We start from the raw sequence: 13,407 nt of genomic DNA, 5'->3' as shown, positions 1-13,407 counted from the left end.
GCCACTGTTTTGCAACATATGAGGGAGGACACTCCCCTCTGCTTTTAAAGCTGCGTCTGTGGCCAAATAGCCACCTCACCTCTGCTGAGATTTTGCCTCCACGTCTGCATTCTCGGCTTTGTCCATCGCAGGCGATTCAAACTTTTCAGTTCCAGGAGCGGATCTTCTTGGGACTGGAGACGATGGGTGTGTGGCCTGGAGTCTTGGCTCTGTCTCTGGTGCTGCAACAGCTGTCGATCACTGCTACAGCTCAAGGCATTGGTGAGTGCTGGCTACCTCACTGACTATTCTTCATGCGAAAACAACATTCATTGCAGGATTGTGTTGCGTTGCATTTTTAAACTGCACTGTCTAGCTGTTTCTTGGGGAAAGGAAGCCTAGTTGGTGCATGCCTCATTATTATATTATGATATGTAAACAATGGAATGGTATGGCGAAATTGAATTATTCTTTTTTAATTGGGCTTTTATCACATTTTAGAAGAAAGGGAAAAAAAGCTTTGTCTTTGAGAAGACTTTGATGGGACGAAATTGTGACTTTTCAAGTACACTACAAAGTGTTCAATGACGTGAGACCACTAATCTGATTTCAACTAAACTTTCAGGGGTGTGTGGGTCATGACCCAAACAAACAACTATTAGGCTAAAGATGGGATTTGTCTAAATGTCCTTGATCAAAACTATGGAGAAAATTAATGATCGAAATATTATTTTTATTGGGATTGGAGCATATTTGATGCCACTGTTGCTTTGCGCAGAAAAACTAGCTGAGACTGAATGAACAGTGTCTCTGCTGTTTGGAGCCAGCTAGTGCACTCCTTTTTAAATCGATCAATTCCAAACAATTGCCTTCTTCACAATCAATTTGACAGATTAATGAATTACTCATTATGTTGGCCACCTCTATTGTGGATCTGTACGCGCATTGTGAGATCTTTGCAAGTAATGCAGGAATTGGCTTTGTAAAGATGTGATTAAGATTGTTTGGCCTAGGCCGAGGCCTATTGAGTGCAACCCAAGGGGCTTCAGAGGTTGGAGAAATAACACTGATGTTGAATAGGAGCGGTCTTAATTGGTAAAGCAGCTCTACCTGGCAACTGAGAAAGTGCGTATGCAAAAACCTGATTTGCTTGGAAACAACACAGCGTTTCCCCCCCCCCCCCACATCATTTCCCTGCCACTTCATGTTAGTCTTGAGTTGCGCAAACGGCTGCATGCACGTGTATGTGAAACGAGTGGGTTGGCCCCAGTGGAAAGAGCGCGCCGCCGCTCCGGCTCCTCTCGGCAGCTCCAATGCGCCACTCTATAAAAGACGGCAGGCTGCAAAACACAAGCAGTTCCTCACAAGCGCACACGTGGATGCCCTGTCACACTTCATAAAGGGACTCGGCAAAGGCAATGCACAGTACACTGGCAACTATAACAATTTGGATGTAGAGCTTCAATGAGAAAAAAAAAAAAAAATTCTCTGTGTGACCCAAACATTTTGGGAAAATTGTGCATCGAAAGCAGTGGTAGGCAGAGTATGGCTTGCGGGCCACATACGGCCTGCTATGTTCTTTAATCCGGCCCACAGACAAGTTTCCAACGATTGGTTAATTAAAATGTGTTCAGTCATTTAATCATTATTTTTAAATTACATTTATATCTAATTAAATAATAAAAAATAAATGAGTGAAATAAACAGATTTAATTGTATTTATTTGTTCTACAGTTTTTCAGAATTTCTAAAACACATTTCTTGAAACCTCCACCCATGTTTTCAACACAAGTCCAGAACCTCTAAGAGCATTCACAAAACCCCTGACCTTTCAATCACAACGCAAACAATGACCTCAAAATCTGTTAAAGTTTGTTCAAAACCAAACAGTGTGTTCAGATCACGCACACAGCAAGTCAAAATAGATTTGTCAGACACTAGTGTTGTAGTTTACACTGCAGTGTCTAAGGTTTTTGCACAAAAAGAGCAGATGAGTTTTGCAACGTGAGTCCAAGTGAAAAATGAGTTTAGCCCACTGATGAATTGTTTCAGAGAATGGGATTTAGTGCTTTAGCACTCTCGCTTAAAAAAATATATAAATAAATAAAAACGTGCACCTTGAGCACAAAAGTCTGGCCAAATCTCTGCTGTAACGTCAGACAAAATTTGGTGTTCGAACCTCTCATTCTTGCAAGACATCATAACCTCTATCGAACAGTTGACTCTGGATGTGTTTTGTTTTTCTTTGGCTTTTTTGAGACACTCGTCGCAAAAAGCTGTGCTGCATGTGAGACATGAGTATCGCGCAAGCCTGCTCAGCGCACTTTATCTCGTCGCATGCGTTGCTTTCTTGGCTTTTTGTGGCTTTTGCGAAACTGCTCCCAAAGGGTGTCTTTTACAAGAACACTCGCGTCGAAAGTTGAGTTCTTGAATGTTAAAAAGGGAAGTGAAGCGAATCACGGTCAAGTGAATTGTTATTACAGTTAATATTTCATGCTTTATTTTTATGTCTCAGTATTGACACTTTCCAATTTCTTAACACTGCTATGGGTTAGAATGTAAAAAAAAAAAAAAAAAGTTAGGCTACTTGAAAACGCCCATAGTGTTACTAAAGGTGTTATGATTGCGACAATTTCACATCAAATCATATGATTTCTATTTCCATTTTGTCCCACAAGTCTGAAGTTAACCAACATGCCAGAATGAATTGGGAAGTTCCCCTTTCCTGTGTTAGTGTATGACCTTCTGGTGTCGCCGGACTGCCTGCCAGACTTGCTCCAAGGAAGCTTGAAGAATCAAGGGCGGGACGAGGCCTTCCTGCTGTCCTCCTTCAAACTCCAAAACAAGGCCCCCACATCCCTTTACAGCGTCATTAACCCCAAAGACAACAGCAAGTACCTGGAGCTCAACGTGCAGGCCAAGCTGAGCAAAGGTGAGTGAGTGAACTTTATATCCAGGAGCTTAGAGACATTGGCGCTCTCTTTGAACATGCTCTCCGTTTCAAGTCACTCTGAGGTACCAGAAGGCCGACGGCAGATACGGCACAACCAGTTTTAACCACGCCTCCCTGGCCGATGGCAACGACCACCACGTGCTGCTGCACGCAAGCGGTCTGCAACGCGGCCCCGCTCGCCTCAACATCTATGTGGACTGCAGGCTGGTGCACACTCTGGATGACCTGCCAGCTGCCTTCGGGTCCATCCCACGCGGTCCGAACTCGGTTGCACTTCGGACGCTGCAGGTACAGCCCATGAAATTTTACATTAAAGGCACAACAACTGCCGTTGTTTACATGTCTGTGTTTTGCTTTTGTGATGAAGGGTGGCGTGACCGACATGAAACTGGTGCTCGACGACACCATAGACAACGTGGCGACACTGCAGGACTGCACCCTGGATCAGAGTGAACCTCTGAAGCTGCTGAGTGAGAGCACCATGACACACAAACCATCTTGTAAACAAAAGCACCCCTTCTATGGAACCACGGGACAAGCTTATTTACAGTATTTGAGTCACTCCTCTGTATTAAATGTAAAATACATTTTCATATGTCTATTACATGCAGGTTCTCTCAATAAAATGAGCCAACCTTTAAAAAATATAGGAAAACACAACATGGTTGCCAATCTTTCAATTCAATTAATTTCCAAAATGCGTGTTTACAGTACAGCAGTAGTACCATGGCAGTATAGTCCAAAGTACCACGGTCTTTGTGACATGTTGTCAGGTTTCCAGGCAGGCAGAGGCGTTCAGGAGCAGACCACAATGCAGGAATTAAGAAGCATGCTGGCCGAGATGAAGGAGATGCTCAATCAGCAGGTAACTTGTGGATTTTGTGTGTGTATATAAATATAAATAAATACTTTTTATATACACACACACACATACGTATATAACATATACATTAATGTACTTCAAAACTGATATGAAGTAGTCAGTCAGATGATTTAATGATGGCAACATGATGGATGATGGCAATGTTTTGATATGAACAAGTCATCTGCTTCTTGTTAGTCAAGGTGATAAGAGGTTAAACGAAATGGCAAGAAAAACACAAGATGCGTATACTGAAGATACATACACATATCGTACAGCACATGTATGTTTTACTCTCTGTGCAACTCTAAGTGTAGTGAGACTTACTGGTAAAGGGTGAAGAATGGAACGTGAATTGCAATTTTGTTTAATGTGGCTTTACTTCTGGGCAAGATCGGTTTTGCTATAAAATCAACTTCTCGTAAAAAAAAAAATGACCTGCTGGGTTTCTGGAACTGTTTTGTTTTCAAGGGATTGTGAAACCACTGGCGCAGATGTTAAAAATAATAATAATAAAAAAATAAAAAAAAAGGTTCCAATTGAATATTTGAATGAAACCTTCAAGATGTTATAACTGGTAATACTAGCCTGAAGCCCAGACTGAGATATCTAAATGAGAGGAGACAGCTACAGAAGCTTGTTCCACTGACATATATTGCCATTTAAAAAAAAAAAAAAAAAAAAAAAAATATATATATATATATATATATATATATGTATACATATACATTCCAAACAGAGAAACAAGTTGAGACATACAGTAAATGTAGACTAATTATAGTTTTCCCTATATTTCTGTCTAAGATAAAAGAGACCAACTTTCTGAGGAACACCATCACAGAGTGTCTTCCTTGTGGTAAGTAGCACGGAAACACTGAACTGACCTTTTTTGTTGTTGTTGTTGTTGTTCTTCTTCTTCTTCTCCATTTTATGGATAACCCAATTGAAAAGATGTCTGGACAAACCTATTGGTCCAACAGATCCCACTGAATTCAAGCCTATACTGCTTTGTTTCCTTCTAAAAGATTTTGGACTATTCTATGCTTCCAACAAGTTTGGGAAGGCCTTATTTCTCGCAATGACAAAGAAAGATCCATAAAGTCATGTTTGGATGAGTTTGGTGCTCAAAAACATGACGTCAGCCCCACTCAATACTTGTGTCCATATATTGTCTGCAGGTCTGGGTGGAAGTCCAACCAACCCAGGACCACCTCCGGGCCCAGGCCAGTACGTAATGCCTCCTTCCTGTCCACCTGGAACGTGTTTCCGACAGGACATGTGCATTCCCTCTTTAACGGGAGGATACCAGTGTGCTCCCTGTCCTGATGGATATGGTGGAGACGGGGTTCACTGTGATGACATTGACGAGGTACTGAATCATGCTCAAATTGGGGAAAAAGACAACGTGATGCTAATTATGTGTTGTCGTCTTTTAGTGCCAATTCAATCCATGCTTTCCTGGTGTAAGGTGTGAGAACACTGCACCCGGGTTCCGGTGTGGCAAATGTCCTTTGGGATACGATGGACCACAAATAAACGGAGTTGGAGTGTCATATGCTCAATCAAACAAACAGGTATTGGTTTTCAGTAGTCCTTACGTTTGAAAACAGATATCAGTGCTTTCTACTCCTTCCTTTTTTTTCAGCCTGAGCGGATGACAACAGAACATAAAACAGACATAAATAGAGAGATGCAACGTCAACCTCGGTTGAGATCTTGATTAATTGAGATCTCGCAGTCTTATAAGGAGGGAAAAAAACAGGGATAGCAGTACTATGGGGGAATATGAAACAGGGAACATTACTGATGACAGCGAGTCCACGGCCTTAAGAGAAGTGTTTTGGATGCTGCCAACTACAACAATGAATCGAGGCAAATATGTGTAATCGGAAAAAAAAAAAAAAACAACAAAAAAAACATTCAAGTAAAGTGTAATTGTTATCATTAGCTAATTCAGAATTTTGATTTTTTTTTTTTTTAAATAAAGTGAGAAATTGAGGGAACGTGATTTATTTTCTTCATTCAATACGAACACTGAGTAAGTTAATTACAGATTCTGTATGTAGAGAAGTTTTTTTTTCATTGTGCAAGTTCTAAAAATGGGAATTGTACGTTTACCAGAGTAACTGTACTTAAGTACAGAGTGTGAGTACATTTGCTATGTGTGGTGGTTATTCCCATTATGGCCTCCGAAATAATCAAAATGTTGCTCAAATAATAATGTGAAAACTTTTCTTATTCATGTTTCTTGAAGGTGTGCGAGGATATAGATGAGTGCTTGAGCCCGCCTGACAACGGAGGTTGCACTGCCAACTCCCATTGCTACAACACTATAGTAAGACCGTAAAATAAGATCAAACCACGACGACTGTTCCCCAAAGGTTGCGAAACCCCCTGTCTGGTGATCGTCCGCCATTTTCTCCAGGGCTCCTTCCGCTGTGGAGACTGCAAAAATGGCTTCAGAGGGGACCAGGCGAGCGGCTGCCAGGGCACCAGGCTCTGTCCCAACGGTCAGCCCAACCCATGCGACGCCAACGCCGAGTGTGTTGTGCAGAGAGACGGCAGTATTAGCTGTGTGGTGAGAACAACAACAACAACAAAAACCTCCTCCCCGTCTCCTGAATGATGATTGTGAGATTGGATTGGATTGGTGAAACTTTGACATTGATGTGAAAAGAAAAACAAAACAAAAACATGCCTTTTTGTGTTTGTATGTGTTAGTGTGGTGTTGGTTGGGCAGGCAATGGCTATAACTGCGGAAAGGACACTGATATTGATGCGTATCCTGACGATAATCTTAACTGCCCAGGAAACAACTGTAATAAGGTTATGTATCACTCTCACTCTCTACCAAGCCAAACTACTTACCACCTGCCTATGTACGCAACTATCTAACCTACCGATCCACCTACCGTAATTTCTCATGGATAATGTGCATTTTTTTACCCCCAAAAAATTGTCAAAAGACAATAGTGCACATTATACATGGGTATAAGAGAAAATGAAAAAGACTTTCACATTTTATAAACGTATGCAGCCATCTATAGGTTATGAAATGCTGTATACTTTCATTCCACTATGCCACCGCCCCTAGAGGTTGTGAAAAAGTTGTCCACTTTCATTCTGGTATGCCACCTGGAGGTTATGAAAAAAGTGTAGACTACACTTTCATTCCAACATGACAGGGGTACATATGACTGCATATATGAATAATTGTGCTGATAAGTTTACATACCCAGGCAGAATTTGCGAAATATTGTTGTTGTTTTTTAAAATACAACTGATGACTGAACAACAACCATCATTTATTTCTTTATGGTTATGTTTTGTTTAACGGTAATGATGCTTTTTATGAAATGGTTGACAGTTTAATTTGAATACCATTAAAATAAAATTAAATGTGTTTCGCCTGGTCCTTCATTTTTTTCTTTAAAGAATTGTACCCAGCTTACAAATTCTGCCTGGGTACTCAAACAGATGAGCACAACTCTGTGTTTTCTCATTTACTAAATAAAAGTTGGGCTGTGAATTTCAAAGCAAGAGCAAGTAAATAAAAAGAAAGTATTATGTGTTCAAATAAAGTGCTTAACTTCAGAATAATTCTTTGAAAAAACTAACAAAATACAGATAATACTTCATGTTTTGATCATGTGGGTAGAAGCAAAATCATGGATTGTAAAAATGCATTATACATAGGTAGAAGGGTTTTCCACAATTCTGAGGTCAACTTTGGGGTGCGCATTATACACGAGAAATTACGGTGCCTATTGTAGCTTAACTTCCTACCTACCAAGTGCATGTAATACATCATAGTTTTAAAGGGTTGAATTCATTTGTTTCCATGTTGTTTCCAGGACAACTGTGTGTTTGTTCCAAATTCTGGCCAGGAGGATGCCGACAGAGACGGGATGGGCGACGCCTGTGATGAGGATGCAGACAGCGATGGCATCATTAACATAGACGTAGCTAATAGATTTCTACATGCAAATATTTACACATATTATTTGAAAGGTAACAATACGCCGTGTTTGAACATCCCAGGACAACTGCTGGCTGGTTCCTAATGTGGACCAGAAGAACAGCGATAAGGATCTCCATGGCGACGCCTGTGACAACTGCAGAACAGTGGAAAATCCATCCCAGAGAGACACAGACAACGACGGGCTGGGAGACGACTGTGATGACGACATGGACGGGGACAGTAAGTTTGTGCTCTTACTGTCGGTGTCAACAACCCTCCATCCATGTAGACATTTATGGGAGACACTATGCATTTTTTTCACCATTTACAGCAGTTCTCACATCCGTGACAAACCTTTATCAATATATCCCAAAGATCAAGAACTACAGGATACTTTACATGATATTTTTTACCGCCTGTTCTGAGGGGCCGGTGCAGTCTTATGCAAACGAGCCAATGCTTATTATGCTTATTAGTGTGACCGCATGTGTGGCTGGTCTGCAACGAACACACCAGCAAACACAAATACCCTCTACCCTTGCATCCACAACTTTGCAGAACATTCGAGTATGAACTGCTAATCCAGATTGCTAGCGTTGTTGCATCACACTAATATGTGCTAAACACACACACACACAATGTACACAATGTACTGCTTAGCTTTTTGGCTTTGACATGATAGCGCTAACGTGCAACATAACCGTCGTTTGGAAATGGGGGCTCTTCTCCCAGTCGAGCTGTCAGAACCAGAGAAACTCGGTTTTGGGGTGGTATTTTGTCAATCGTCTGCACTGTTACGCCACAATCTGGCAAAATTTAGTAAAGCCTGCTCACACACACATTTTCGGAAATAGGCCGCTAACAAAATATTTATTTAGTTGTGTAATTTCACACTTGATGGGTGGGCAGGCACTAAAGAAGCCCAACTATTTGTTTACAAGCACTAAAAAAGTCAATTTTCCATAATATGTTCCCTGTAAGTGGCTGTAATTACAGGGTGTCGTTTTTGTAAATGTCATGGAGCGGCTGAAGTCAAAGTCACTGGATAATTCCTGCTTTTATTGCTCAAAATGACTTTTAAAAGAACCAAATGTTCACTTCAGGCATTGAAAGACACTTTGTGAGTTACCTAAACCACCCACCATCCTGTTCTTAATGTTGACACTTATAACAAACAAAAAAAACCCAAAACTTTATTTGAATGTAGAGTTAGAATAACTACTGCACGCTAAAGTAAACACAAGTTTGTAAGGTAAGGATGGACGTGTGACTCACACTCGTCATCCTGTTCGGGTAGTTTTAGTGGTCTGTGGTCTGGCAAAGCGTTATCTGTTCAACATCCTCCTGTGCTTTTCTTTTCTCCGTCTGTTTGCAATTCCCACCTCCGCTTGTTAGGCCATTCGATGTACGTGCAAGCTAATAGCTATAAGGCGTCACCAGTTCTGCCGAAAAGGGTGCGAAATGTTCAAATGTTCCGAGTGTAACTGCAGGAGTTTTCACAGGCTTCCCTTACATGACTCCCTTCAAATGCTCATGTTTTCCACTGGAGACTTCAACTCCTTGTGTGTACCTTTTGTTTCCCAGACATGTTGTGTTCTGGTGAATTCTCAACACTCATCATGGCCCAGCGCCAACCTCCTGAAGATTAGATCTGAGCTCAGTCATGTCCGTCTCGTCCCCAAAAATATTTTCCGAGCAGCCGTCCGCCAAGCACTGAGGGCCTCTGGAAACTATTTGACCTTTGTCTTGAAAACACACGGACATTGGGCCATCGACTTGTCTGTGTGGAGTTCAGAACTCTGTCACGCTTGTTCATTCCATACCTCGCAGTCTTGGTCAAAAAAACTAAACAAAATATATCTGTTTATCAGATTTGAAGAATGATGTTGACAATTGCCCACAAGTGGCTAACTCGGAGCAGAAAGACAAAGACAATGACGGCGTGGGAGATGCCTGTGACAGCTGTCCTGACATGGCTAATCCCAACCAGGTAACTAACCAGACAACCCCCCCCCCCCCCCCCCCCCAAAAAAAAGACATTAATACCTGTATCCTTAAAACACTAACCCCCCCACCCCCGTCCACAGTCAGACTCGGACGATGACCTCGTAGGAGATACTTGTGATGACAACATCGACACGTAAGTACTCATGAAGCAGATTTTTCATTATACAGTCACTCCCCCAAAAATCGGGTGAAATTTGACATCAAATCATATTTATGCTTTCAATTTTTATGTTCTGGCAGGAGATTACACAAGAAAGTGGCAAAGAGACTTAGAGTTGAAAATGTTCAATACATACCTGAAAACTATTTAAAGCTTGACACTTTCCATGAGAATGAATGATTTGTTTTCACCAAATTTTGGTTGTTGTTTAGCTGTGATATTTAGGAAAAGTTCTTTTGAGTTCTTTTAGTGAACAACAATGTTAAATAGCATTAAAAGCTCTTTTGCAAATGATTCCTATCCAGTGAATAGCGTCTCCAAATTTGCCGATATATTTGTTTGTTGCTACCTATATTTGTCTCCACTTGATTCCTTTATTTATTTTATTTTAAAAGTTTTCACTTTTGAAATATCCTATCTAGCAACGCTGACCTCACCTGACCTTGCTCCTCTTTTGTAGTGATGGAGACGGCCATCAGAACACAAAAGACAACTGTCCCAATGTCATCAACTCCTCTCAGTTGGACACAGACAAGGACGGCATGGTTAATATAGACCATATGCACATGTGAAAAACCGGGAACTATTGTGGGCTAACGCCATTTTTGTGAAGATAAAGGGCATATCTTTCAGATGAATACTGGTCTAGATCAAAGTTTAGTTCCAAATTTGAAATTTGGGTAGCAGTCCTTTATTACACTGAGCACTTTTCCTGATTCGTCAGCGAAACATTGTACCAACACCGATTCCATGATGGCCGCGCCCGTGAAAACAAGCTTAACCTCCTGCATAAACACGCCAGAAAGTGAGGTTCAGAGATTGACTAAGGACTCAGAAAGTAAGTAGTGCTTTAGCCTGGGTGCCAGAGCATCAGCTTGTTAGTAGTATAAGTCAATGGTCCTATGCAACTGAAGATGCTGACAGCAACTCAGTTGAGGATTAAAGTGCAAGCAACATGATCCATTATAATATCCAATATGTTCCAGGTCCAAAATAATGATATTTGATGAAATGCCAGAAATCTGAGAAAAGAACATCATTTCCATAAAAACGAGTATCCACAAGTCATCATTTTCATATAAGTTATCAAGATGTAACCCCCCCCCCCCCCCCCCCCTTAGCTTTTATTGCAGCCATAACATTTTAAATCACTCACCTGCAAAATGACAAAGATGGAGGTATCCCACTCTACTTCTCTGGGGCTCACGTTTGCCTGTGTTTGAAGGCCTTTCAAAGTATCACATTATTGGCAGGGAGACGAATGTGATGACGACGACGACAACGACGGTGTCAAGGACGATGAGGACAACTGTAGATTGGTAGCCAACCTAGACCAAAAGGACTCGGATAGTGAGTATATTGACATTTTAGTGACACGCGCTTGAATTGCAGTGCGCGAAAGGAGCGCCAAACCAACGCGTTTTTGTTTCAGACGACAACGTGGGGGACGCGTGCGAAGGCGACTTTGACAAAGACAACGTCATTGATGTCGTCGACCACTGCCCAGAAAATGCAGAGGTCACCCTGACGGATTTCAGAGCCTATCAAACCGTGGTCCTGGATCCGGAAGGGGACTCGCAGATCGATCCCAACTGGGTGGTTCTCAACCAGGTGACCATTTGAAGGGATTTCAATCTTTACGTTTTATAGAAGACAGAAGTTGTCAAATTGGCGCGCCCGGGGATCCGCAATCCGGAGCTTGGAGATCTGCAAAATAATTTGTAGTAAATCATTTTAAAAAGTGCACAATGACATACGGGGCCCGGTGGCCAACAAAACAAACACAATAAACCACATACTTAGCTTTAGGCTAATTAAAAGCTCTGATATTACATCACTTAAATCAGACATCCCTACATGAATAAAGTTTGTTTTTTTAAGAACAAAAGTGTATTACTGCAGGATAAAATGCTTTTTACAAATACATATTACAGATAATGAAAAACATTTTTTAAAGAACAAAACTTTTTCTGAGAATACTGTCTTTTTTAGGAAGAAAGGCAAATCTTTCGAGACTATAGTCCTCTTTTCTCGAGAATAAACACATCGTAATAGAAGAATGAATTTGTATTTTTTAAATTCACTACAATACGTATGACGTTCTTCCCTTGTAACACTTTGACTTTCATAATATTCCAAATGTATCTTGGAAAATTTTGTGACTTTTAGCTCTTGTAAAGATCACGACTTTTTTTCTTCCAAAATAGGCAACTTGAATTTTTTTCTGACATTTAGACACATGGTGGTTATGTTTAATTGCCGTCGGGATTATGAAGTGTTCTATGCAACGCTATAAGGGGTCCCATGTTCTAAAACGTTTGAGAACCCCTGGATTGTAAGAATATTGGGCATTAATTCTGAATTATTTGCACAAGGGGATGGAGATAGTCCAGACCATGAACTCCGACCCCGGCCTCGCTGTAGGTGAGTGGTGCACCCTCGCTCTGCTTTCTTTTCTGCTGCAGTGACCCACTAATGGCTACCTCTGTCCTGTGCAGGCTACACAGCCTTCAGTGGCGTGGACTTTGAGGGAACGTTTCACGTCAACACCGTGACTGACGACGACTACGCCGGCTTCATCTTCGGTTACCAGGACTCCTCTTCCTTCTACGTGGTCATGTGGAAACAGACGGAGCAGACCTACTGGCAGGCCGCGCCCTTCCGAGCTGTGGCCGAACCAGGAATACAACTGAAGGTACGTGCCTGCTGTCTTGGTGAATTTGACTACATCGTTCCCACTTGATATTCTGTGTGTCCCTCATTAGGCGGTGAAGTCCAAAACAGGACCTGGTGAGTATCTGAGAAACTCCCTGTGGCACACCGGAGATACTCCAGAGCAAGTTCGTCTCCTGTGGAAAGATCCCAGGAATGTGGGATGGAAGGACAAAGTGTCCTACCGCTGGTTTCTCCAGCATAGACCTCAAGTTGGATACATCAGGTATAGACACACCCACGCTTATACTGTACACCATCAATGCACAAACTAACTAGTCTCCATCTTGTCAATTAGGGCTCGCTTCTTCGAGGGCTCCGATCTGGTGGCGGACACGGGTGTGATCCTTGACACCAGCATGAGAGGAGGAAGGCTGGGCGTCTTCTGCTTCTCCCAGGAAAACATCATCTGGTCCAATCTGAAGTACAGATGCAATGGTGAGTATTATTAGTGAGTATTCTGTCATGTTTACAACGAGCTTCCCCCTCTTTTCCTGCAGACACCATTCCTGATGACTATGACCAGTTCAGTGCCCAAAACATCAACTGAAGGCTGGGATAAATCATAAAATCTCACTAGGTGCCATCATGTGCTTTATTTTTTTTAATTTTTTTAAAGAACCTAATGAAGTGTGTGTTAACAGGTACTGAATGTGTTTGCATTATCCAGTGCAGTGTTATCATCTGAACATTATAATGAAGATGTAATAAAATAAGCGCTCAGTTCGATTGACTCATTTTCCAAGTTCAAACATTCAGACACTTAATGAATC

General features: G+C 41.6%; 1 protein-coding gene across 1 annotated transcript; it reads left to right on the top strand.

The window, feature by feature from the left end:
• Positions 1-61: 61 nt before the first annotated feature.
• thbs4a (thrombospondin 4a) lies at positions 62-13,363 on the top strand. The gene is made up of 23 exons (XM_061671734.1): positions 62-261; positions 2,714-2,911; positions 2,985-3,220; positions 3,300-3,402; positions 3,706-3,797; positions 4,599-4,650; positions 4,973-5,163; positions 5,231-5,368; positions 6,049-6,129; positions 6,220-6,372; positions 6,516-6,620; positions 7,649-7,756; positions 7,836-7,995; positions 9,627-9,745; positions 9,843-9,895; positions 10,383-10,467; positions 11,176-11,272; positions 11,355-11,533; positions 12,298-12,346; positions 12,421-12,617; positions 12,688-12,860; positions 12,933-13,072; positions 13,135-13,363. The coding sequence occupies exons 1-23, from the start codon at positions 183-185 to the stop codon at positions 13,182-13,184; spliced, it is 2,838 nt and encodes a 945-aa protein (XP_061527718.1). The 5' UTR covers positions 62-182; the 3' UTR covers positions 13,185-13,363.
• The last annotated feature ends 44 nt before the right edge of the window (positions 13,364-13,407 follow it).

Source organism: Phycodurus eques, chromosome 3 (genome assembly GCF_024500275.1).
Source record: "Phycodurus eques isolate BA_2022a chromosome 3, UOR_Pequ_1.1, whole genome shotgun sequence".
Taxonomy (NCBI): Eukaryota; Metazoa; Chordata; class Actinopteri; order Syngnathiformes; family Syngnathidae; genus Phycodurus; species Phycodurus eques.
This window is presented reverse-complemented; position numbering and strand designations above follow the sequence as displayed.